Genomic DNA, 27,170 nt, shown 5'->3' with positions numbered 1-27,170 from the left:
CATCTTAACTGTGAAACTGTCAAACGTTAAACCTACAACAAGAGAAACCTCTTCCCTTTTAAGTTAAATAACTTTTAACTTATATAAATTAATTTCTTGAACGAAATATATAACCAAAACTACAGTGTAAAAGAAAAATTGTCCTGACTCAAAACAATTTCAGATATATGCAGACAAAAGTAAGTATCGGCTTGCTTCCAATGTCAAGCCAATACCAGTCTAAAATTTACTTAATTACCTGTAAAAACATGGCTGGTATAGTAATCTTAGCAAGCTAAAGCACTTATTGATTTTAGCCATCAACTGCGACTCAGAGTTTTACCTATATATTTAAGCTTGAACATTTCAAATTCTAGTGCTGTACAATTTAACACCTTTTTGACTAGTACTTCCCAAGATGAACAGGACAAGGCTTGAGATTATAACCAGGCAAAAACACTCAATTGTGGAAAGCAAAATAGGGAAGATACATCACACCAGATTTTACATAGACATTGCTCCCGCTCAGCTGGTCACTTTCCAATCTATAATCTCTCAGGAACTTAAGAAACTGTTTATTATCTAACACATCACCAAACTTTGTAAACTTGCTTATTTTTGGCAATGGCATTTTTTGTAATTTGATTATATTTACACAATTATTTCCAACTCATGAATTTTCTGGCCATGCACCCTACTTGTGTATTCAGTTGAGGAAACATCTTTTTCCTGGTCGTAAGAACAAGCCATCCCAATATCCATAAAGATTCTAAATTGTCTGCCACAAAAGCAAACCAAATGATAACGACAATTAATTTGCATCCACGAGTGATATATTAGTTGAAACCTTGGGTCCACACCCAAAACATGACAAAAATATCTTCTCAAGAAGTGCAGTCTGACCTTGCTTAACACGACGACTTTTCATAACACAGACACCTCTACAATGCAGACATCCATTACACTTGTAACTGTAAATGTGTCTGTATTAAGAAGGTTTAGTTGTAGTCTGTGAACAGCCACTCGGTCACTTCCCTCTCCGCGAGTTCCTTCTCGGCCCTACCAGCCGCAGTCGGTCTAGCCAGAGCCTGTTCACAGGCTAGTTTAGTCGTGACTATTATGTACATGTGACACATTTAGAAAACGTACTTAACAATATGTGACCCTGAATAACTTACAATAACTTTGATATCACCTTTTACCTGTTTTATTTTTATGAGGATTTATTTTTACTATAAGTCCACTTACAATTTGCATTTTTATAACACTGGCTAGTTGCTATGTCTTTTAAATACTGATTACATGATAAGAACAACCCCAGAAAATTTAACATGCACAAATATTGTCACTGACCAATTTCTCAGTACAGATATTGTCTTCATAACATAGAAAACAAAATAATAGTGCATCAGTGAGCAGTGATATACAGTACACCTGCTTATTGCATTAGGGTTTCAATGATTATTGACAGCAAACCCATCGCCCTTGCCCTTAGTTACATCTGTATCCATTCTCTACAATCTAAATCTGACAATATAGAGGTCAACAATGCAAGTCTTAAAACTGTCCAAGATAAATTAATTCTAAGATTAAATTTAAGTCTCATTCAGCATTGTCTATCCTCTTCACTCTTCTTGTTCTGTTTGTCTATGGCGTCAGGGTTAGCCAGAGGATCCAAGTCAGAAAACAAGCTGAACCAAGCGGACATGTCTGCACCCTTTTTCCCTTTCGCTTTTCCCTTTTCACTTCCCTTTCCTGGAAGAATTGGAGCCTGTTTAGCTTGCGATGGCGCAGAATTATGTGGACGCTTACCTCCTGCAGCTGGTGGAGTATTAAGCAGCCCTAATGACTTTGAAGGCATGGCTGAGCTTTGCTGAGGTGGGGCACCTGAGGGTACCTCCCCGAATGGGTCAAACTTGGCCATGCTGTTTAGGAGGTCAGATGGCATCATAAAATTAGTCCCTCCTTTAGACCACGACTGGTTCGGCTCCTGAGTTGGTTGAGCGGTCTCAAGCGGCTCATCGCCAAACATGTCCTTCCACGTCTTGCTGAAACTGTTGTCGTTTTCTGCGCCTTGCATAGCAGAAGAGCCATTTGAGCCAAGGATCTCATTCAATATATCCAGGTCTGACTTGCTCTCTGTTCCTCTGTCCTCTCTGGTCGGGGATCCGAACAGCAAGTCATCAGCTGTCATTGATGGATTAGTTTCACCTGAACCTTGGGCAAAAATAAAACAATATTATTTAGTGACTGGTCCTACATATCCTAAGTGGGAGGTGTGGTGGCGTCATTGTTAGTGTATTCGTCTACAGATCGAGCGGTCTAGATTCAAGCCCTGGCCAAGGAGATTGTCTTGTGTCCTTACTCTCACAGTACCTCTCTCCACTCAGGTGTATAAATGGGTACTGGCAAACTTAATGCTGGGGGTAACCCTGCAATGGACTAGCATCTCATGCAGGGGTGAGTAGAAATACTCCTAGTTGCTTCATGCTACAGAAACTGGCTCCTATGCAGACTCTATCCATTTTACTCTACATGCCTTAAAATATTTTTTTGGGAAAAGACCTTTCTCTCTAAGGTTGACTAGCAACAAAAATGTCAGTAATTACATGAAAATCATTACAACAACAGTTTGCCTGTTGAAGTACCGCATATTTTATGGTATTCAATTTCTACAGTGCATCACTGTTTATTGTTAAATTTCTTGCCACAGTAATCTGGGTATTCATGAGATCTTTGTAGTTGTGATATAAATAGTAGTCAGACAATATTTCCATTGTTTAAATAATTCTGAGTTACTCACAATATCCTAGCCTCTCAATACACCATTTTTGTACTCTTAGTATTGGAATGGAAGAAGGTCACAATTGCAGCTAATGTGGGGAGTCTTTTCAAATGCAAATGACATTAAATGCAAATGACAAACCTCCATTGCAACCTAGTTCCAGTCTAATAACAGAAATACGAAAAATCAAAGGTCTATTCTGCTGTAAGAATTAATTTCTAGTATTATTAAAATCGTAATTTCAAGATTCTAGCATCATGACCTCTCAAACTCATTAATAATTCATCAAGTTTAAACAAAGGAAATCATGACCGTGACAGTGCTTGGAACTCTGATCTTAATTACCATAGATTTTCACCATTTTGTTCCTCCACTTTCTCCTTAGTTTTAGTTTCAATCGAGAAGATTTATCAAACATTCAAGATAGTGTTTGACACATTTCCAAAGACCTTGAAGTTGGTCAAAGATACTCCACTACGTGTCATATTTTCAACTCTCTTCTCGGTGCTTGGAAATGTGGTCAAACACAGTCTTTCATGTTTAATGTATTACATACCAGACGCTGGAATTTGCTTTGCTGCCTCATAGCTGGGTGGCATGATTGAATCATGACTTTTGAGACCATTACTGTTTGGAGGACTCTCAAAGGATGAAAGAAGGTCATCTGTAGCTGTGATACAAGAACAAGAACATTTAAATGCCTTGCAACAACAAAGCCAGCAAAGCTAGTGTACATGTATAACCAACAAGTGAGTCACTTGTTTCTTGTTTGCCTTAGTCTATTAATCTTTTCAGCAGAAGGGTAACTGGTTTTCACAGTGAAAGTGAACCTCTTTATAACAAGAACTTTCCTCTAGATGGACAAACAAGGCAGGCAAAATAATCCTCACAGCTGGTCAATTTGCCCAGCCCTTAAGGAAACCCCTGCAACACTGCACCTCAGCCCTGAAGCACAGACTTAAAGTTGTAATAGCTGAAGCATAGACTTAAAGTTGTAATAGCTACAGCAATTGCACTGGTAAAAAAAAAAGGAACATCTACATACGAGCCAAGCGGCCCACCAGGCCAGAGCTTAACCCAGTTTCCCCTATGACAAAGCGACTAGGAGTATTTCTACTCCCCCCTGGATGGGATGCTAGTCCATTGCAGGGTTACCCCCAGCATTAAATTCGCCGCTACCCATTTATACACCTGGGTGGAGTGAGGCACTGTGAGAGTAAAGGGTCTCGCCCAAGAACACAACACAATGTCCCCGGACTGGGCTCAAACCGGACCGTTTGATCCAGAGTCGAGTGCACTAACCATGAGGCCACCGTGCTCCCAAAAACAGGACTTGTACTGCACCATGTTAAACAGATGCATACTCACCAGATTGATGTTTTGGTGGAAGTAAATCATCATCGCCCAGCAAATCTATAAAAGCACCTGGCTTGTCATTCTTATCAATATTTCCATTGGACACTTCATGATCCCCAAGCAAATCTGTTTCTAGAAGCGACTCATCATCGTCGTCATTATCATTCTTATTGCCTGCTGCCGCTGCCGCTGCCGAATTCTTCATCATCATTGGCGCGCGCTCTGTGGAAAAACCGAGGTATCGATCCTATGGAGGGACAGCGGAAAATTTTGACACTTATATAGGGACTTATAACATCCGTTTTTTCTCCGTAAAAGAGGTGGGCTTTGGCACCTGTGGAATTTTATGCTCGGCTCATTAAACATGTAAAAAAATTTCCTGGAATGGCTATCTTGCATGATAAAGCATTAATTAATTTCTAAAAATATAATTTTGTGAAACACTAATCTTCATATGAGTAGGTTTGATCAGTACCGCAACCAAAAAAAGTAGGAAAGTAGCTTTTTTTCGCTTAACTATTCTGTGTTTCGACCAGCAACTAGTTTCGAACCCTGCTGGGCGATGTAGCAAGACCGCCGACGGGGTGACACAGTTGATAACAGTTTGAAAACGATTTTTTAAATTTTTCTGAGAATATAACTGTATCATTAGGTCTTCTTGGAAAGCAACTGAGATAATCTATTTTTAATTATTTTAAAAGGAATGAAATAAGTAAACTCATTCAAATATCTGAAATACCTCTGTAGTCAGTCCTCTGCCCCGCCTTTTGTCTAGTCAACACTTATTATAGAATTTATCCGTTTTCTAATACAACATTTTATGCCGGGCTAAAAGATAAGCGATTCTCTAGTTGCAAAAAAACCGGAGCCTAAGGTATTGTGTGTATTATCAATCATGAGCTCTTATAAGAACGCTTATTTTCTATAATTATTTAGCCTGTTCCAAGCTCTCGCGGATTGAATGCCCTTTGTATCATCAATCTGCCGTGAGCACGCCAAACGGAACACTGTTTTAATATGTTCCCCTTCCCACGTGTAGTTAGTCTTCCTCTTTAGTGCAGGTATCAGTGCACATCTAGAATAAATACATCGATATCATCCTGTTATAGCCATTTAAAATATGTAATATTACAACTTATCAGGACTTCAGGCATGCACATGGAGTGAGTAAGCTTTTTTAGTTCCCTCTGTGGTCCTTTAAGTCCTTCGTCTGTTACAGTTTGGAGCTAGTTTGGTTACAGGGTGGACTAATTTGACTTCCTCAAAAATAGCAAATTATATATATATATATATATATATATATATATATATATATATATATATATATATATATATATAAAAAGTTAAGATGCTTCGAGCCAACAGGGATGCCACGCGCCAGAAGGATCCAAAAGGATTCGTAGTCCAAACCTCGAGTAATGAAATTTGTAGGCAATTGTGGAAAACGAGGACGGACAACTTCGAGCGAAAAAAATATATACAGTAAAAAATCTAAGAAATCTAAAAAAAGGTTTGAAAATTTAATAAAAATAAACGTTTCGGTCAAAGACCTTCATCAGTTGCAGTGCAAGTGAATAATAAATTACAATAACCTTAAATAAGTTTACAGTATAAAAAATGACATCATATTACAAAGATGATTACATAACAGGGCGTGGTAACACATGAAAACGAAAAAATTAACCAATGATAAACAATCGGTGATTACTAAGCGAGATACTATGACAATGCGGTACAAAACTCAAAAGACACAAACCAAATAAGAATAAATAATCGAATATAATACAAATAAGATTAATATCAAAAAAGTAACGCGATTCGTCGAGTCAGCCGAAAGTGTGAAGGGACCCGCGTGTAAAATACCGAAACGTTTATTTTTATTAAATTTTCAAACCTTTTTTTAGATTTCTTAGATTTTTTACTGTATATATTTTTTTCGCTCGAAGTTGTCCGTCCTCGTTTTCCACAATTGCCTATATATATATATATATATATATATATATATATATATATATTGACAGATAATGCGTTTGTATTAAGCTTAACTAATTGCACTAGGAACATGCAGATGGTGAGATGTAAATCATTGATAATTATCGTTTAGCTAAAAATACTTTCAAGCTCAGTTTAACATATTTAAAGCAACCAGAAACAGTGCAAGGATAACAACCATTCCTGTAATTTCCTAAAGCAAGTTGCATACCCGAGCTTTGTGCGAAAATTACGATTACGATTAATAAGACAGCTAAACTACAAAGGAGGGAGCTGGGGACGGCGGGTTCTCAGTTATTACCTAGGAAATGTAGGTCTCGGTTAAAGATGCTTTTATCAGCCCTCTTAAAACCATGCAGCATATATGATCTACATTCGCTGTCAAATTTAGGTACCTTCGACCCATTAAACTTTTTGGCTTGAGTCTGATGAATGATTACGTGCCGTGGCAATAATTTGTTTTGCTTGTACATTCCCTTTTATTCCCTAGAGCCGAGTTTACCAGCGGTTGTGTTCAGAATTAAACCATTTGCTCAAGAGTTCGAATGTCGAGTACAAATATAAGACGTCTATTTTCACTAACCTTGATTGTTTCAAAAATCGTCCCTTGGAAAAAAGAATTATTTCCATGTAAGGCCTCATCTTTTCTCTTAACTCCGTTCCCAAAAGAATATCAGGCTTGTGAAAATTCCCGGAAAATTCAGCGACATTCCCAGAATATCTGAAACCACGCCCAGTTAACTTCATTCTGCTCGCACTGTTCCAGAACTGGTTGCAGAACTGTAACAAAATTCCCAGTTCTTCATCAAAAAGGAAGTTTTTCTGTTTATACAGATGATATAGCTTCCGGTACTCGAAACTACCAGACCACCGGAAGTAAAGTGGGCAATAAATGACATCATGTACTTCTGGTTCTCTTTGTCGGGTTAAAGGTCGTGTTACGCTTTTTGTTTTTCTTCTTTCAGTATTCTGAATCCTGCCTGAAACTTTGCTGAAACGAATTAAAACAGCTAAAAACGGAACTGGCCAAGTACAGTAAAATTTTCGGTCATGAATTTCTTTTGCTTTTTCAACCGACGATTTATAGTAGTCTGGGTGTATAGACAAATATTTGTTGAGAGTATGTTATAAGGCAGTTATTTTGTAATACAACATATCATCGTTTTCGAAAAGCTCCGTTTTCAAAATGTTTTTCGTCCACACTAAAACGCAAAGCCGGCGTCTCAAGTTCCTCCGGTTTGAAGCGAGTTACCGAAAAGCCCCGTTTTCGCGACGGATTAGTATGGACGGCAGGTCTAACCGTAAAAAAAGGTGTGTTTTCAAATTTCTCCGGCGTGGCGTGGACGAGGCCTAAGATCCAAAAATATTCTTAAAATTTCGCAAATTTCAGCCTCAATATTCTTATAAAATATATTTATAAAAAAGAAAGAGTGTCGTTGAGAAAGAAGAAAGCAAATCGTCAGATAATTTCCTCTGAAAAATTGACGTCCCATACTTCAGGCTAATATTTAAAGGGTGGATCGGATAAGTCACTCTCCAGTGTATTGTTCGTTCTACTTCTAAAATACGAAAAGAAACTTTGAAATCCGCTGGATAAATAGTGATCTGTCCAGAGGACAGCCTTGTCCATCCTTCGAACTTGGGCCAGGGCAAAATGGCAAACACCATAACACCATAACCTCATTTCAGTGACAGGTGTATGTTAAACGGCACAAAACACATATCAGTTATACATTGGCGCGGCTCTTTGGTCTCTATGCTTTACCAAATAGCAACAACTAATCTCAACCTCAACTGGCAAACTTACGTAGGCTATCTCTGGCAAGTTATCAGCGAGGAGAAAGTTCAACAAGGTTCAGTAAAATATGAGATGAGGGATAAGGGACTTCAGGTAAAGTTCTTACATAGCACTGTTTTGCATTAGTTTATTGAAACTATTACTTCCATGAATTCAAGTCATAATAAGATCAATTACCCCAAATCTGTCGCTTTCCCCCCGAGGCTTTCACGGCCGTTACCAGGGTCGTCACGCAACGCACCCATCACGCGACCCTCCTTGAAGGTGTAGCGTTGTGTGACTGCAGAGATAACGGTTATGAAGACATCTTAACTGTGAAACTGTCAAACGTTAAACCTACAACAAGAGAAACCTCTTCCCTTTTAAGTTAAATAACTTTTAACTTATATAAATTAATTTCTTGAACGAAATATATAACCAAAACTACAGTGTAAAAGAGAAATTGTCCTGACTCAAAACAATTTCAGATATATGCAGACAAAAGTAAGTATCGGCTTGCTTCCAATGTCAAGCCAATACCAGTCTAAAATTTACTTAATTACCTGTAAAAACATGGCTGGTATGGTAATCTTAGCAAGCTAAAGCACTTATTGATTTTAGCCATCAACTGCGACTCAGAGTTTTACCTATATATTTAAGCTTGAACATTTCAAATTCTAGTGCTGTACAATTTAACACCTTTTTGACTAGTACTTCCCAAGATGAACAGGACAGGGCTTGAGATTATAACCAGGCAAAAACACTCAATTGTGGAAAGCAAAATAGGGAAGATACATCACACCAGATTTTACATAGACATTGCTCCCGCTCAACTGGTCACTTTCCAATCTATAATCTCTCAGGAACTTAAGAAACTGTTTATTATCTAACACATCACCAAACTTTGTAAACTTGCTTATTTTTGGCAATAGCATTTTTTTCTAATTTGATTATATTTACACAATTATTTCCAACTCATGAATTTTCTGGCCATGCACCCTACTTGTGTATTCAGTTGAGGAAACATCTTTTTCCTGGTCGTAAGAACAAGCCATCCCAATATCCATAAAGATTCTCAATTGTCTGCCACAAAAGCAAACCAAATGATAACGACAATTAATTTGTATCCACGAGTGATATATTAGTTAAAACCTTGGGTCCACACCCAAAACATGACAAAAATATCTTCTCAAGAAGTGCAGTCTGACCTTGCTTAACACGACGACTTTTCATAACACAGACACCTCTACAATGCAGACATTCATTACACTTGTAACTGTAACTGTGTCTGTATTAAGAAGGTTTAGTTGTAGTCTGTGAACAGCCACTCGGTCACTTCCCTCTCCGCGAGTTCCTTCTCGGCCCTACCAGCCGCAGTCGGTCTAGCCAGAGCCCGTTCACAGGCTAGTTTAGTCGTGACTATTATGTACATGTGACACATTTAGAAAACGTACTTAACAATATGTGACCCTGAATAACTTACAATAACTTTGATATCACCTTTTACCTGTTTTATTTTTATGAGGATTTATTTTTACTTTAAGTCCACTTACAATTTGCATTTTTATAACGCTGGCTAGTTGCTATGTCTTTTAAATACTGATTACATGATAAGAACAACCCCAGAAAATTTAACATGCGCAAATATTGTCACTGACCAATTTCTCAGTCCAGATATTGTCTTCATAACATAGAAAACAAAATGATAGTGCATCAGTGAGCAGTGATGTACAGTACACCTGCTTATTGCATTAGGGTTTCAATGATTATTGACAGCAAACCCATCGCCCTTGCCCTTAGTTACATCTGTACCCATTCTCTACAATCTAAATCTGACAATATAGAGGTCAACAATGCAAGTCTTAAAACTGTCCAAGATAAATTAATTCTAAGATTAAATTTAAGTCTCATTCAGCATTGTCTATCCTCTTCACTCTTCTTGTTCTGTTTGTCTATGGCGTCAGGGTTAGCCAGAGGATCCAAGTCAGAAAACAAGCTGAACCAAGCGGACATGTCTGCACCCTTTTTCCCTTTCGCTTTTCCCTTTTCACTTCCCTTTCCTGGAAGAATTGGAGCCTGTTTAGCTTGCGATGGTGGAGGATTATGTGGACGCTTACCTCCTGCAGCTGGTGGAGTATTAAGCAGCCCTAATGACTTTGAAGGCATGGCTGAGCTTTGCTGAGGTGGTGCACCTGAGGGTACCTCCCCAAATGGGTCAAACTTGGCCATGCTGTTTAGGAGGTCAGATGGCATCATAAAATTAGTCCCTCCTTTAGACCACGACTGGTTCGGCTCCTGAGTTGGTTGAGCGGTCTCAAGCGGCTCGTCGCCAAACATGTCCTTCCACGTCTTGCTGAAACTGCTGTCGTTTTCTGCGCCTTGCATAGCAGAAGAGCCATTTGAGCCAAGGATCTCATTCAATATATCCAGGTCTGACTTGCTCTCTGTTCCTCTGTCCTCTCTGGTCGGGGATCCGAATAGCAAGTCATCAGCTGTCATTGATGGATTAGTTTCACCTGAGCCTTGGGCAAAATTAAAACAATATTATTTAGTGACTGGTCCTACATATCCTAAGTGGGAGGTGTGGTGGCGTCATTGTTAGTGTATTCGTCTAGAGATCGAGCGGTCTGGATTCAAGCCCTAGCCAAGGAGATCGTCTTGTGTCCTTACTCTCACAGTACCTCTCTCCACTCAGGTGTATAAATGGGTACTGGCAAACTTAATGCTGGGGCTAACCCTGCAATGGACTAGCATCTCATGCAGGGGTGAATAGAAATACTCCTAGTTGCTTCATGCTACAGAAACTGGCTCCTATGCAGACTCTATCCATTTTACCCTACATGCCTTGAAATATTTTTTTTGGGAAAAGGCCTTTCTCTCTAAGGTTGAATAGCAGCAAAAATGTCGGTGATTACATGAAAATCATTACAACAACAGTTTGCCTGTTGAAGTACTGCATATTTTATGGTATTCAATTTCTACAGTGCATCACTGTTTATTGTTAAATTTCTTGCCACAGTAATCTGGGTATTCATGAGATCTTTGTAGTTGTGATATAAATAGTAGTCAGACAATATTTCCATTGTTTAAATAATTCTGAGTTACTCACAATATCCTAGCCTCTCAATACGCCATTTTTGTACTCTTAGTATTGGAATGGAAGAAGGTCACAATTGCAGCTAATGTGGGGAGTCTTTTCAAATGCAAATGACATTAAATGAAAATGACAAACCTCCATTGCAACCTAGTTCCAGTCTAATAACAGAAATACAAAAAATCAATGGTCTATTCTGCTGTAAGAATTAATTTCTAGTATTATTAAAATCGTAATTTCAAGATTCTAGCATCATGACCTCTCAAACTCATTAATAATGCATCAAGTTTAAACAAAGGAAATCATGACCGTGACGGCGCTTGGAACTCTGATCTTAATTACCATAGATTTTTACCATTTTGTTCCTCCACTTTCTCCTTAGTTTTAGTTTCGATTGAGAAGATTTATCAAACATTCAACATAGTGTTTGACCACATTTCCAAAGACCTTGAAGTTGGTCAAAGATACTCCACTATGTGTCATATTTTCAACTCTCTTCTCGGTGCTTGGAAATGTGGTCAAACACAGTCTTTCATGTTTAATGTATTACATACCAGACGCTGGAATTTGCTTTGCTGCCTCATAGCTGGGTGGCATGATTGAATCAGGACTTTTGAGACCATTACTGTTTGGAGGACTCTCAAAGGATGAAAGAAGGTCATCTGTAGCTGTAATACAGGAACAAGAACATTTAAATGCCTTGCAACAACAGAGCCAGCAAAGCTAGTGTACATGTATAAACAACATGTGAGTCACTTGTTTCTTGTTTGCCTCTGGAGGGCAACTGGTTTTCACAGTGAAAGTGAACCTCTTTATAACAAGAACTTTCCTCTAGATGGACAAACAAGGCAGGCAAAATAATCCTCACAGCTGGTCAATTTGCCCAGCCCTTAAGGAAACCCCTGCAACACTGCACCTTAGCCCTGAAGCATAGACTTAAAGTTGTAATAGGTACACAGCACTTGTACTGGTAAAAAAAAAAAAAAAAGTAAAGTCTGCATACGAGCCAAGCGGCCCACCAGGCTAGAGCTTAACCCGGTTTCCCATACAACAAAGCAACTAGGAATATTTCTACTCCCCCCTGGATGGGATGCTAGTCCATCGCAGGGTTACCCCCAGCATTAAATTCGCCGCTACCCATTTATACACCTGGGTGGAGAGAGGTAGATAGATAGATAACCTTTATTTTAAAACGACGAGTATTAAAGCTACATGAGCTTGTAGGGTCGTTTGCAATTAACTAATCGCTAAGTAACTAAAAACTAAAAACTAGGGGTATTTACAGAAAAAAACGTTTGAACTTAAGTCAGCGATATATACAATAAGAGATTGTTAGCATAAGTTTTTAAGTATATACAAAGTCATCTTTTCTAAAATTACAAGTGGATGCAGACGTTATCTTAAAGCTGAATTCATTAAAATTAACTAGGCACTGTGAGAGTAAAGTGTCTCGCCCAAGAACACAACACAATGTCCCCGGCCTGGGCTCAAACCGGACCGTTTGATCCAGAGTCGAACGCATTAACCATGAGGCCACCGCGCCTCCACAAACAGGACTTGTACTACAACATGTTAAACAGATCCATACTTACCAGATTGATGTTTTGGTGGAAGTAAATCATCATCGCCCAGCAAATCTATAAAAGCACCTGGCTTGTCATTCTTATCAATATTTCCATTGGACACTTCATCATCCCCAAGCAAATCTGTCTCTAGAAGCGACTCACCATCGTCGTCATTATCATTCTTCTTGCCTGCTGCCGCTGCCGCTGCCGAATTCTTCTCCTCTAGTGGAGAATGATCCAATGATATTAGCTGTCATCGTCATCTTCCTTAGATGTTTCCTTCGTTTCATCGCTGTTTCTCAACTCCTTTTTGCCTTCATCAGATTGTTTGGCCTGCTTTTCTTCTTTTCCTTCTTCATCCTTTTCCTTGTCGCTGCCAAGGGTTAGAGTATTGAGGCTTTTTAACATCTGAAACTGGTACGTCGGTAATCCTTTGAACTGTTCTGATACTTGAGTCATAGTCCGAGAAGTGTTCTCCCAAAATTTTAGCAGCGCCTTACACTTATATAAGGACTTATAACATCCGTTTTTTCCCGGTAAAAGAGTGGGCTTGAGCACTTGCCAGTTTTTGTGCTCTCATGCACATTTAACAGTGCATGTAAGGAAAATTCCTGGAATGGCCATCTTGACAAGGCATTAATTATCTTCTAATAATATAATTTTGTGATACACATGTTCATGCAAGTAGGTTTGACCATGATCAGTACCGCAACCAAAAAAGTAGGAAAGTAGTTTTTCCGCTTAACTATTCTGCTCTCCTTCCCACGTGTCGTCTCCTTTAAGTCTTCCTCCTTAGTACAGGTATCAGTGCACCAAAATCTAGAATAAATACATCATCCTGTTATGGTCGTTTAAAACATGTAATATTACCACTAATCAGGACTTCAGGTACGCACATAGACTGAGCGTTTTTGGTTCCCTCTGTGGACCTTTAAGTCCTTCGTCTTTGGTTACAAGGTGGACTAATTTGACTTCCTCAAAAAGAGCAAATTATATCTATATTTTGCAATGCGTCTGTTTTAGGTTTAATTAATGGCACTAGGAAACTGCAGATGGCGAGACGTAAATCATTGATAATTATCGTTTAGCTAAAAAGTACTTTCAGGATCAGTTTAACATATTTCAAGCAACCAGAAACAGTGCAAGGATAACAGTCATTCCTGTAATTTCTTAAAGCAAGGTGCGTGCTCGAGCTTTGTATTGTGTGAATTATCACGAGCTCTTATAAGAACGCTTATTCTCTATTATTATAATAGGAAAAATATTAGTCAGTCTTGTGAAAATATCCCCGGAAAATTCAGCGACACTAAGACCACGCTCAGTTAACTTCAATTCATTCTGTTCGCACTGTCTCAGAACAGAGACAAAATTTCCTGTTGTTCACCAAAAAGGACGTGCTTCTGTTTATACACTTGATATAACTTTCGGTACTCGAAACTACCCGGCCGGACCACCAACGATATATTCGATACAAAACTGAACTCTCAATTTGGCTGATGTTTCGAGTTTTTCACCTTGCGTGATCAACTTGTTGTTGCCAATAGCAGACAGCGAGTCTACTTTGAGCAACAAATTTTGGCTTTGCTGCTCCTTCATCAAACTCACAACTTGTCACGTATAAAATTTGATCACCTTTCGCGACAAGACCAGGGAGGGTCCCCTATACTCTTTTCGTGACGCGGGAATGGGCAATTTTGCTTTGCGTGAAGCGTGAATGACGATGTATTTTTTCCGTGATTCGTGAATCTATATTTTTCCGTCCTCGGGAAACTGGTTTTCGATTTTTTCGTGATCCGTGAAATATGCATTTACTTACGCGTGATTTGTGAACCAACGACTTTTGCGGGAATAATTTTTCACTTTTTTGGAGATTTTAACCGTCATTAAAGCTCCTAAACTACACCAAACTAGATGTAAAACTAGATGTATTTGTATTCGTATGTTTTGCGAAACGTGAATAGGATTTATATTTTTATGTGAAACATGATTTAGCCTTTGCATTTTTACGTGAAACGTGATTGCCTGCTTTTTTCTGTGAACGTGAAGCTGTTAATTTTTCCGAATTTTTCGTGATACGAGAAAAGGTCAATTACTTATGCGTGAAACTGTTTTCAGAACACACCAGAGGTATAGGAGACCCTCTCGAGAGTTTGTGTCACTCGTGAAGCACTCTCAAAGCTTACCACATTAAGCCTTCCATGTTGCGACAAAACCAACCTTGAATCCGGAAAAAAAAACAACAACAGGAGCTACCATTGGCTACAATGTAATTACCTGTAGCCAAAAACAACTTGCTTTGCAGTTTGCGACTACCATGAAGAAAAGGAAAAAAAATCGACCTAATTTCTAACTTGGACTGCTTCGCATCCGCGTAATAAAGAAACTTCGAAATCCCCTAGATAATGAGTGATCTGCATAGAGGATAGCCTTATCATTTGAACTTGGGCCAAGGCAAAATGGCAACCTCATTTGAGTGACATGTTCATGTTAACCAGCACAAATCACATATCAGTTATATATTGGAGCGGCTTTTTGCTCTCTATGCTTCACCAAATAGAAACAACTAATCTCAACCTCAACTGTCAAACCTACGTAGGCTATCTGTGGCAAGTAAAAAACGAGATGACAGAAAAAGGACTTCAGATAAAGTTCTTACGCAGTACTGTTTTGCATTTGTTTATTGAAACTATTATCTTCCATGAATTCAAGTCATAATATGATCAATTACCCTGAATCGTTTGCTCTTTCACAGCCGTTACTTCTAGTTCATCACGCAACGCGCCCTTCACGCAACCCTCTCTGAAGGCGTGGCGTTGAGTGACTGCAGAAATATCGGTTATGAAGACATCTTTAACTGCCACGAAACGTTACTACGATTATCAGTTGAGTAAGGCGGGACGAAAGTTTGGTCACCAAGTTTTAACGTAAAATCGTGTTGTAGTCACGGGCAACTTACCTCGTTTCCGTTGGTAACAATATCAACAGCTGTTGGTCGCCTGTCGCGTCGCCTACAATTTCGCGCGCTTTGCTGTCAATTGACGTCAAAGGCCGACAAGTTGCCAATGGATACGGAGTCAGTTGCTCGTGACAACAACACGATTTTTACGTTAAAACTTCGTGACCAAACTTTCGTCCGCCTTACTCAACTGATAATCGTAGTAAACCTACGAGAGTAAAACCTCTTTGTGCCTAGCCTTTTAAGTTAAATAACTTTTAGCTTATAATAAATTAATTTCTTGAACAAAATATGTGACCAAAACTAGTGTAAAAGAGAAATTGCCCTAAGACAAATAATCTCAGATATATATGGACAAAAGTAAGTATCAGCTTGCAGTGTCAAGCTACAAACCGGAACCCCAATGATTCAAGCCAATACCATTCTAAAATTTACTTAATTACCTGGAAAAACATGGCTGGTATGGAAATCTTAGCAAGCCAAAGCACTTATTGATTTTAAACATCAACTGTCACTTTGACATTTTAACTATATATTATTTTAAGCTTGAACATTTCCAATTTTAGTGCTGTACAATTTAAAAGTTTTTTTGACTTCAAAGGAAATAAGTATTTCACAAGATGAATGGGTCCAGGCTTGATATTGTAACCAAGCCAAAACACTCAATTGTGGAAAGCAAGGAAATTACTTCATGGTAAGCCAACATACAGTCGCCCAATCCCTTCTTAAAATGGCACGCGTAAACCCAGCCCCAGGTCTCACATAGCCATTGTTCCTGCTCTCGTTCGCTTTCCCCTTTATGATCTTTAGGAAACTTCATTGTTTAAAACATCACCAAACTTTGTAACCTTACTTATAATTATTTGGCGATGGCATTTTTCTAATTTAATTAAATTTACACAATAAGTTCCAACTCTTGAATTTTCTGGGCATGCACTTTGATTGAAATGCCAATCATCTCCCATCCTCAGCCTAATCCCTGGGTGAGAGATGACTTCAGGTGCCTCTCGCCCGCAGATAAGGTTAAGAACGGAAGTTGACAGACACTTTCAGGCCAGGCATGCACCCTACTCTCATATTCTGTTGACAAAATGTATTTTTCCCGGCCAGTTTCCACAAAGGTTCTGCCACAGAAGCAAACCGAATGATATGTCAAATAATTTGGACCACTCTTGGTCCAGGACTGAAATATGGCTTAGATTTTGATTACATCACAGATGCACAAAAATTTACATATAGTTCTTCTTTTCCAACTTTCTCTCAAGAAGTGCAGTCTGACCTTGTTTGGCATGGACACCTCCCTAACACAGACACCTCTATAATACAGACACCCATTACACTTAACTTGTATCTGCATCTTTGGTGTCTATATTAAGAAGGCTCAGTCATGACTATATGTACATGTAACAAACAATTAGAAAACATACTTAACAATATGTGACCCTGGATAACGTAAAATAAGTTTGATATCATCTTTTACCTGTTTTATTTTTACCTTATTCTTACGTTATTCTTATTAGGATTTGTCTTTACTCTAAGTTCCCTTACAAGTTGCATTTTTACAACACTGGCTAGCTGCTATGTCTTTTAAATACTGATTACACGATAAGAAAGACCCCGGAAAATTTAACATGCACAAATATTGTCACTGGCCAATTCTTCAGCAAAGACCTTGTCTTCATAACATAGAAAACAAATAACAGTGCATCAGTGAGCAGTGATGCACAGTACACCTGCTTATTGAATTAGGCTTTCAATGATTATTGACAGCAAACCCATCGCCCTTGTCCTTAGTTACATCTGTACCCATTCTCTACAATCTAAATCTGACAACATATGGCTCAACAATGCAAGTCTTAAAACTGTCCAAGATAAATTAATTCTAAGATTAAATTTAATTCTCATTCAGCATTGTCTGTCCTCTTCACTCTTCTTGTTTTGTTTGTCGATGGCATCAGGGTTAGCCAAAGGATCCAAGTCAGAAAACAAGCTGAACCAAGCGGACATGTCTGCACCCTTTTTCCCTTTCACTTTTCCCTTCTCACTTCCCTTTCCTGGGGGAATTGGAGCCTGTTTAGCCTGCGATGGCGGAGGATTATGTGGATGCTTACCCCCTGCACCTGGTGGAGTATTAAGCAGCCCTAATGACTTCGAAGGCATGGCTGAGCTTTGCTGAGGTGGGGCACCTGAGGGTACCTCCCCAAATGGGTCAAACTTGGCCATGCTGTTTAGGAGGTCAGATGGCATCATAAAATTGGTCCCTCCTTTAGACCACGACTGGTTCGGCTCCTGAGTTGGTTGAGCGGTCTCAAGTGGCTCATCGCCAAACATGTCCTTCCACGTCTTGCTGAAACTGTTGTCGTTTTCTGCACCTTGCATAGCAGAAGAGCCATTTGAGCCAAGGATCTCATTTAATATATCCAGGTCTGACTTGCTCTCTGTCCCTCTGTCCTCTCTGGTCGGGGATCCGAACAGCAAGTCATCAGCTGTCATTGATGGATTAGTTTCACCTGAGCCTTGGGCAAAAATAAAACAATATTATTGAGAGACTGGTCCTACATATCCTAAGTGGGAGGCACAGTGGCCTCATGGTTAGTGCATTCATCTACAGGTCGACCAGTCTGGATTCAAGCCCTGGCCAAGGAGATTGACTTGTGTCCTTACTCTCACAGTACCTCTCTCCACTCAGGTGTATAAATGGGTACTGGCAAACGTAATGCTGGGGGTAACCCTGCAATGGACTAGCATCTCATGCAGGGGTGAGTAGAAATACTCCTAGTTGCTTCATGCTACAGAAACTGGCTCCTATGCAGACTCTATCCATTTTACCCTACATGCCTTGAAATATTTTTTTGGGAAAAGACCTTTCTCTCTAAGGTTGACTAGCAACAAAAATGTCAGTGATTACATGAAAATCATTCCAACAACAGTTTGCCTGTTGAAGTACTGCATATTTTATGGTATTCAATTTCTACAGTGCATCACTATTTATTGTTAAATTTCTTGCCACAGTAATCTGGGTATTCATGAGATCTTTGTAGTTGTGATATAAATAGTAGTCAGACAATATTTTCATTGTGTAAATAATTCTGAGTTACTCACAATATCCTAGCCTCTCAATACGCCATTTTTGTACTCTTAGTATTGGAATGGAAGAAGGTCACAATTGCAGCTAATGTGGGGAGTCTTTTCAAATGCAAATGACATTAATCTCTTTTGAACAATATTCCCCCACACAAACCCCCATTGCAACCTAGTTCCAGTCTAATAACAGAAATACAAAAAATCAATGGTCTATTCTGCTGTAAGAATTAATTTCTAGTATTATTAAAATCGCAATTTCAAGATTCTAGCATCATGACCTCTCAAACTCATTAATAATTCATCAAGTTTAAACAAAGGAAATCATGACCGTGACGGCGCTTGGAACTCTGATCTTAATTACCATAGATTTTTACCATTTTGTTCCTCCACTTTCTCCTTAGTTTTAGTTTCGATTGAGAAGATATATCAAACATTCAACATAGTGTTTGACCACATTTCCAAAGACCTTGAAGTTGGTCAAAGATACTCCACTACATGTCATATTTTCAACTCTCTTCTCGGTGCTTGGAAATGTGGTCAAACACAGTCTTTCATGTTTGATGTATTACATACCAGACGCTGGAATTTGCTTTGCTGCCTCATAGCTGGGTGGCATGATTGAATCATGACTTTTGAGACCATTACTGTTTGGAGGACTCTCAAAGGATGAAAGAAGGTCATCTGTAGCTGTAATACAAGAACAAGAACATTTAAATGCCTCGCAACAACAAAGCCAGCAAAGCTAGAGTACATGTATAAACAACACGTGAGTCACTTGTTTCTTGCTTGCCTCTGGAGGGTAACTGGTTTTCACAGTGAAAGTGAACCTCTTTATAACAAGAACTTTCCTCTAGATGGACAAACAAGGCAGGCAAAATAATCCTCACAGCTGGTCAATTTGCCCAGCCCTTAAGGAAACCCCTGCAACACTGCACCTTAGCCCTGAAGCATAGACTTAAAGTTGTAATAGCTACAGCAATTGTACTGGTAAAAAAAAAGTAACGTCTGCATACGAGCCAAGCGGCCCACCAGGCCAGAGCTTAACCCGGTTTCCCCTATGACAAAGCGACTAGGAGTATTTCTACTCCCCCCTGGATGGGATGCTAGTCCATTGCAGGGTTACCCCCAGCATTAAATTCGCTGCTACCCATTTATACACCTGGGTGGAGTGAGGCACTGTGAGAGTAAAGGGTCTCGCCCAAGAACACAACACAATGTCCCCGGACTGGGCTCAGACTGTTTGATCCAGAGTCGAGTGCACTAACCATGAGGCCACCGTGCTCCCAAAAACAGGACTTGTACTGCACCATGTTAAACAGATGCATACTCACCAGATTGATGTTTTGGTGGAAGTAAATCATCATCGCCCAGCAAATCTATAAAAGCACCTGGCTTGTCATTCTTATCAATATTTCCATTGGACACTTCATCATTCCCAAGCAAATCTGTTTCTAGAAGCGACTCATCATCGTCGTCATTATCATTCTTATTGCCTGCTGCCGCTGCCGCTGCTGAATTCTTCTCCTCTAATGGAGAATGATCCAATGATATTAGCTGGTCATCGTCGTCTTCCTTAGATGTTTCCTTCTTTTCATCGCTGTTTCTCAACTCCTTTTTGTCTTCATCAGATTCTTTGTCCTGCTTTTCTTCTTTTCCTTCATCCTTTTCCTTGTCACTACCATCAAGGGTTAGAGGATTGAGGCTTTTTAACATCTGAAACTGGTATGTCGGTAATCCTTTGAACTGTTCAGATACTTGAGTCATAGTCCGAGAAGTGTTCTCCCAAAATTTTAGCAGCGCCTGCTGGTACGCAGCGAGTGTACTTGATAGTAAGTTGCACCTACTTGCAGACAAAAGATCTATCTTCTGCATAACATCAACCTTCAGCTTTTCAAATTTCTTTTTTCCCTTCCGAACCTGCCCTTGAACCTGAAAAGAATGATCAAAAGATAACTCCTTGTAACCTCACCGATCTATTGTTAAGCAAAAAGGCAACAACATTAATGAAGATAGTTAATGAGGGAATTATAACATCTTCATGTTCAGCAAAATGTACCACAAAAGTAATGCTCTAAATTCACTCTTCTTTTAACTGAAATTACTTTTGATTTAAAAAATGCCAAATCAGTTTGTTTCAATTTATTTTCTTCCTCCTCGTAATTATTCACAATCATAATCTGAAAGAAAAATAATAGAAGTCCAACTGGTTTGAAAAATTTCAAATTTTGTTCAAATTTTTCAAAACTCGTTGTCACCAAAATAAATTTTCTTCCACAATATAGTATAATTATGTGTATTATGTAGAAATCACTTCACAACTAAAATGCTGAGTACTATTAAATACAATTTAGAACTGACCTCTCTAAATTTGTCTAATCTCTTATATTCTTCAGGATCCAGTTCTTTAGATATATTAGCCATCCACAAGAGGCCAGCTCTGTAGTCTGTTCTTGCCAGTTCCATTCGATTAACTGTCTGGAAAGTATCCGAGATGGCACGGTATCGGAAGGTTTCAACCTCTTGATACAGCCTCACAAGAGGAGTTCTAAGACTCAACCTGTTAAATTGCACCGATAGTCAAGATCTACATGTAATTTCTCTTTACAATGTCAAAATACTGTCAAAACAGACAGGAGATGACAGTTGCCCTGATGTGGGGCAACCTTGAAACATCAGCTTTTCAAACTCACTATGCCAACCAAACATCATGCTGCTGGCAGTGTTCCAGATAGGGTGGAGGGGGGAGGGGAGGGCTCAGGTCAAAAGCCCGACATACACAAAATGTAGATGGAAACCCTCTGACTAGGACCTGTAGGAGCTACAAGTACATACATTCTAACCAATCAAAGCTCTGTATCTCTATCAAAGAAAAGGTAGTTCAATGTAGTTTTTCACTGAGATCAGAAGCAAAGTCCACAGACTTCAGACTATTATTTGATGTAATTAGCTGCATGTACATGGCTTGGATGTCATGTTTCAAAACACATTCATAGAGCAGTACCTCCTCCACAGAGTGGTTTTTGATTTGAACCCACACCGCTCATGAAATTCTAGTCTTCAGCATAATACTTCCCTTTAAAAAATTATTTTAGTTTGAAACCATCATCCCTTAGAAAAAAAATCTAAAGATTATACAAGTTTAGAGTCAAGTATACATACATTATCCCAAGTGCAGATTGTTTGAATAGCACTTCAAGGTTAACATTGACAACATTTCGTCAATGATGGTCAGTTGCTGATATGGTTATGTTAGACATGCATACAGCATACCTTTGTTGAGCAGAGTAACTCTGAGCCTTGCCTACAGCGATCATCATCTTTCCAGCTTTGGATTTATCCTGGGAACCTTGCTCTCGCAGAAAACGACCCATTTCATTCTCATCTTGAGACAAAGCTGAAGGAGATGACAACAACAAGAAGTAAAATTACAATTCTTCTGTGAAGCTTTCTACTTTCACAATCAACGCTGTCACCCAATGGAGTAAATAAAATTCTCTGACTCTTCACTGACTGCAAAGCAATTTTTACTGACCACACTGGATAATTATTCCGACTGTGAATCACCCACAATAGAGATGGTTTAAAGATAACTTTTGAAACACAATTATTGCCTTGTCTACAGAGAAAAGTCCTAATAACATACTGCAGCAACCTGAAGGTAAAATTCCCTGACTTTTCACTGACTTTGAACAGCGATTTAGAAATTCCCTGACCTGATAGAAAATTCCCTAAGCCTTCCCTGACTTTGAAAAAATATGACTTTCTCCGACATTTCCCTGACCGTGCAACCCTGCCATTGCTTATCATAGTATCTAATTACAGGACTGGTTTGTTTCATCAATGCTTGGGTATGGTCCTCTTTAAGCAGTACAACAGCAGTGTGTGAGCTAAACCACAGCGAATCAAAGAAAACTAAGGGCTTCATGATAGAGCAGGAGAGGAGTTTTCAACAGCAACTTAATATATAAATAAAATATTATTTTTTAAAGAAATAGGGTTGTGGTGCCACAAGTAATGTTCACAGGCAATCAATTCAACTGCTGCCTGTGAAGTGTGATCAACTTTCTAAGCAGGCTTTTAGCCAGATGGATGTCCAGCCTTCCTGTGGACGACCACTTATTAAACGAAATTGTTTTATTTTTCATATGCTGCCTTATAAATTGTTAATTTGAGCAGGCCTTATAAATGTAGCACATTTTGGATGCCTACTTTCCAAATCTTGGCTAAAAGCCTGTTTCCCTGAAGGGATAAGATAGTAAGTAAGAATAAAGAGAATTAATCATACCAAATATCCTATTTTGATAGATTTCGACTGCCTTCAGTATGTCCATACAAGTCTTTTGTATGTGTCTAAAAGCCTATAAAAAATAATAAAATAACGCATGCATAATGTTAAACAACGCGTAAATTCTACAATGGATATTACAAATACTAACAAATACATGTAGATCATCTAAAGAGGTGACTATACAGTGAGATTATTTGAATTTATTATTTTTTATTAAATGATGGATTCCATGTTGCTGTACATTTGTCAAGTCATAGATCACAGATGATGTCAAAATGTGGTAAGAACAAAAAGGGGCACACAAACCAGTAGGCGAGTGTGTCACTGATGTTCTAACTATATTTTGACATCATCTGTAATCTACATTGTATTACTGAACAGATCCACAGCAACATGGAATCTACCAGTTAAAAAATCATACAATCATGCATGTGTGTCCTCCAGTAGATCATAAGTAAGAATCAACCAAAATGCAAGAATAATATTTGACTTACTATTTCCATAACATTACCATGTAACTAATTTAATTTTCTTACTTCAAGACGCGCATCAACTTCAGAGTCTCCTGCTACAACATAACTATCTTGTTCCTTTCCTAATTTTTGGATTACAGTTTGTTTTGTATGCCAGTATTTCTGCTCCACTTTTCCTTTGATTCCCCCAGATGGTGGCCGATAGGGATTGTAGCCGTAGTTATAACCACAGTTTCCTTCATAACCCTCCTCATCATCGTGGTATGGTTGGTAAGATCTGTGACGATCATCACTAAGATGAGAAAAAATAATTTTGGCATTATTTTCTTGAACTTCCTTGAAACAATACTTTGTGTGAATAGGACTTAAACTGATTCTTGTCTACTTTTATATTCAAAGTCATTGCCAGGTTGACAGATGCATTTTAGACAGCATTACAGAGATCCTCTGATAAAAATATCCCCAAATGAGCATTTCCACCAAGTACCTTTTAAGAGTCAATATCAACTGAGTAGGAGGGCTAGATGGGAAATATTTGACTCACAGTCATGGCATACAGACTGAGCAAGGCAAAGTCAATTCAAAATGACTGAAAGGAATTTTTTTTCCTGTCTCAGCCTTACTCAGTCATTAAGTTTTTTTTTCATATAACAAATTTTGAACTAAGTTAATGATATTGTGCTAGAAATCAGTCGAGTTACAGCATTGATTTCTATAGGATTGTATCACTGCGTGCAAAGAAAGTCATGGTCCAGGACTAGTAGCTTTAAAACTTGCCTTGGGCTTTTATATGCTGTCCTTCACCAGCAAATAAAATGTCTTGGAAAACACTTTGAGGAAATTCAAGTTACAGAAGTACTGCACGGAAGAGATGAATTTTTTTTAGGCTAGCGAGGAATGGCTCTCAGACGGCTACATCATGGTAACAAGTTGTCCAAAGGGCAAGCCTGAAAATGGTTTTCTTTGTGCCCTGTTTCACAGAGCCATGACTGATAAGGTGTCGTGTATGAGAATTCAGAGTATTCACCTTTCATCTGGGTCTTGCGACACTTGCTGATAAGAACTGTTCATTATAAACAGCTTTCAATCAGTTCCTACTTTGATACAAACTGGCAAAACTTGATTCCTGCGAACCTTGAAAAGCAAAAAGAAAACTGTTGATTAGGCATGAAGTGACTTCTACTGAAAAGCTGTGGAGAAATGCTAAATTTCTTTTTCTTCTTAAGTTCATTGTTCATTAAAGTAGTTCTTACAATAATCCATTTGAAAAGTCTTCAGGTAGACTTGCCAGAGAACTATAATAACACAATCACAATTTATAATTAGCTGTCGCCCATCACAGTGCTTGATGTTGCTTGAGATTTTCATAACTCTTATTGTGGCCTGGGATGTTCGAAAGGTGGATAATACACGGTACGATCCACCAGGTAAATCACTCTCCAGCGGATAGCAGGGTTTGTTTTGTTAACACTTATCCACTGAGTAGCGATTTATCCAGTGCGGATAGCGTTATCCAGCCTTTGAACAGTTGGGCCCTGGAGAAAAACTAGGGAATGCTTAATTCCTGATTAAGAATGATTACCGGTAAACATCTCATTTCTCCACACATACAATACAATGCACTGTCAAACATAGTATTATAGGCAAGAACAATAAAGAATTATGCAAGACTATGTGTCCTAATGCCTTGATGAAACTTTCAATTCTCTTCATAACCATTAGAAGAAAATTTTAAAAAATCAAAAAGGAGAAATGATATTTTGATAAGTTCATGTTGACAAAAAAAACTGTATGCTTCTCTTCTTCCAATCAAAATGCAATTACATGCTCATAAATAACAGTTTACTCCCTGACAAAAGTTAAGGTTTTAAAGTGACCTAACAAAAAAGACAAATCTATCATGAAATAAGATGCCTTTCCAAAACTGTAACAAAGGGTTACCGAGGTTTCTGAAAGAAAGGTTGTGCTTGAGTCCATTACACTAAATGAGTTGTAAAAATTCAGTTTAACCTTCGTAAAAGAAATGTTAAAAAATTCAAACATGGACTTATTTAATCCAAAAACTGATTGCAACAGCCAAAAAGGTTTGATTAAGCACACAACTCGCCCTGATGATCTGTAGTGACACGGAACGTGGACATATTCAAAGGACATAAAATATTTAGATGGCCTTGTTTCTTTTATTAAAACTTAGTCGCTCGTTTATCGCTTTGTATACAACATTACAAGTCCTTCGGGCGCTTACAGGATTCTAAATCAAAACATGACGCAAAAATACTTGCCAAACGGTTCGTTTTAGCCGTTGTCTCTACTTGCACGAAAATTTTCTCGTTTCTGCGATTTTCAAAAGTTTACATAAAAAGATCACACTAACGATCGACCGTGACTCTAATTTGATTTTATATACGCTGCAATAGTTTCTGTAGAGAATAATACGAACATTCCCTCGTATAAAGATAAAACTGCGCCTCTAGAACTGCGAATCTAGAACTGCTCAAAAATTAAATTGTGATCTAATAGCGACAGAAATCATCATACAATATTATCAAAACAGGTGAATACAATGACACGACACCAACATGGCGGAATAAAGCGAAGGTAGGGGAAAGTTTCCTCGTCCTATTCAATCGAAATGTGAGCTTTTAAAGTTATAAATGAATGTAATTTGAAATACATTACCTATCTTGTTATGTGCCGCGAAAGGAAGCCTTCACGAGTTTTTTCCATGAATAAAATGGCGACAATCTCCTTTCAGTCAGTTCACAATTACGGAACAAATATGGCTGCCAAGTGCGCGCGCATCGGGAAAAACAACTTATTGTTCGACATGCATTATGGGGAATATCTTGTCCAGGCTTTTCTGTCCAACTTTTACTTTATTCTTTTCAATTTGAGGTGGAAGAAGGGGAAGACGGGGAAGACCGAAGAGAAATCAAGCAAACCTTAAATCGTGGGGTTCCGAAACGATCTCAAGCTTGATGAGTTGGGGTGGGACTGCCCGGGTAAAGAGAAAATACTGTAGTTTAACTTTTTCCCCGTTAAAGCCTACGTACAGTCTCGCTCAGCTTCATACAAGTATAATATGGTAACTTGAACGCCGAGATGTCATGACTTACCCCGGCCGGAAAAGATGAAGCAAAGCGTCTTTTGTCTTTGCATGGCGTCTTCTATTACGAGGTGTTTTTCACGTACTCAATTACTCGTCCTTGGCAAGGGTTAACTGACGTGGGAAGGACCGGGGGCCGGGGAGCCGGGGGGGGGGAGGAGGAGGTAAACATAGAATTTGCTGCCGAGAACCGGCCAAAGCTGAGAAGAGTTTACGTTAGATGGGGGAGTATCCGTGATGAACAGTAGCATTGCATTGTGACTGTGTTTAAAACTTGACAAAGTAATGGAATTTATCCTGTTAACGTCCTTGTGGGTTTCTTGTTACTCGCGCAACTTTAACTAACTGAGCGGTCTGGAACAGAGATTGCTTCTGAAGAACTATATAGGATCATATAATTTCCCGACTGAAACGATATAAACTCAACACATCAAACCTGGCTTCACTTACTTACCCACTATTGATTTACATTGTCAGAAAAAAATGAAGATTTCATAGAGCAATTACAGTCATATTAAAAGCTCATTCACTACTGTTATTGATATTGCTGACAATGTTTTCTACAAGACGCTTCATTATTAAGACCTAAATTACAGTTCCAGTAAATTAAACTCAACCGCTATAAATCAGTTCTTGAAACACATTAATTAAATTACAGTCGAACTCCGTTTGACAGAAAACCGTAATTATAAGGACCACGCCTAGTGCCTGTCTG

The 27,170-nt window shown here is 38.7% G+C and overlaps 1 protein-coding gene and 1 pseudogene across 2 annotated transcripts; both read right to left on the bottom strand.

Annotated features, from left to right (window-relative positions):
- Positions 1-966: 966 nt before the first annotated feature.
- On the bottom strand, positions 967-4,328 carry LOC145469293 (uncharacterized). Its single transcript, XM_081452975.1, has 3 exons — positions 4,133-4,328; positions 3,321-3,434; positions 967-2,196 (listed from the first exon to the last, which is right to left on the bottom strand). Exons 1-3 carry the CDS (start codon positions 4,326-4,328, stop codon positions 1,586-1,588), a joined length of 921 nt encoding a protein of 306 aa, XP_081309101.1. The 3' UTR covers positions 967-1,585.
- A 4,720-nt stretch (positions 4,329-9,048) lies between these two features.
- Positions 9,049-26,598, bottom strand: LOC145469292 (uncharacterized; annotated as a pseudogene). The gene is made up of 13 exons (XR_014042294.1): positions 26,029-26,598; positions 24,377-24,483; positions 23,413-23,641; positions 22,874-22,946; positions 21,859-21,982; positions 20,947-21,145; positions 19,920-20,517; positions 19,162-19,275; positions 17,412-18,020; positions 15,277-15,402; positions 12,576-13,123; positions 11,538-11,651; positions 9,049-10,411 (listed from the first exon to the last, which is right to left on the bottom strand). The product of XR_014042294.1 is annotated as an uncharacterized LOC145469292 (transcript).
- Positions 26,599-27,170: the final 572 nt, after the last annotated feature.

The sequence above is a fragment of the Orbicella franksi genome, chromosome 15 (genome assembly GCF_964199315.1).
Source record: "Orbicella franksi chromosome 15, jaOrbFran1.1, whole genome shotgun sequence".
NCBI classification, from domain to species: domain Eukaryota; kingdom Metazoa; phylum Cnidaria; class Anthozoa; order Scleractinia; family Merulinidae; genus Orbicella; species Orbicella franksi.
This window is presented reverse-complemented; position numbering and strand designations above follow the sequence as displayed.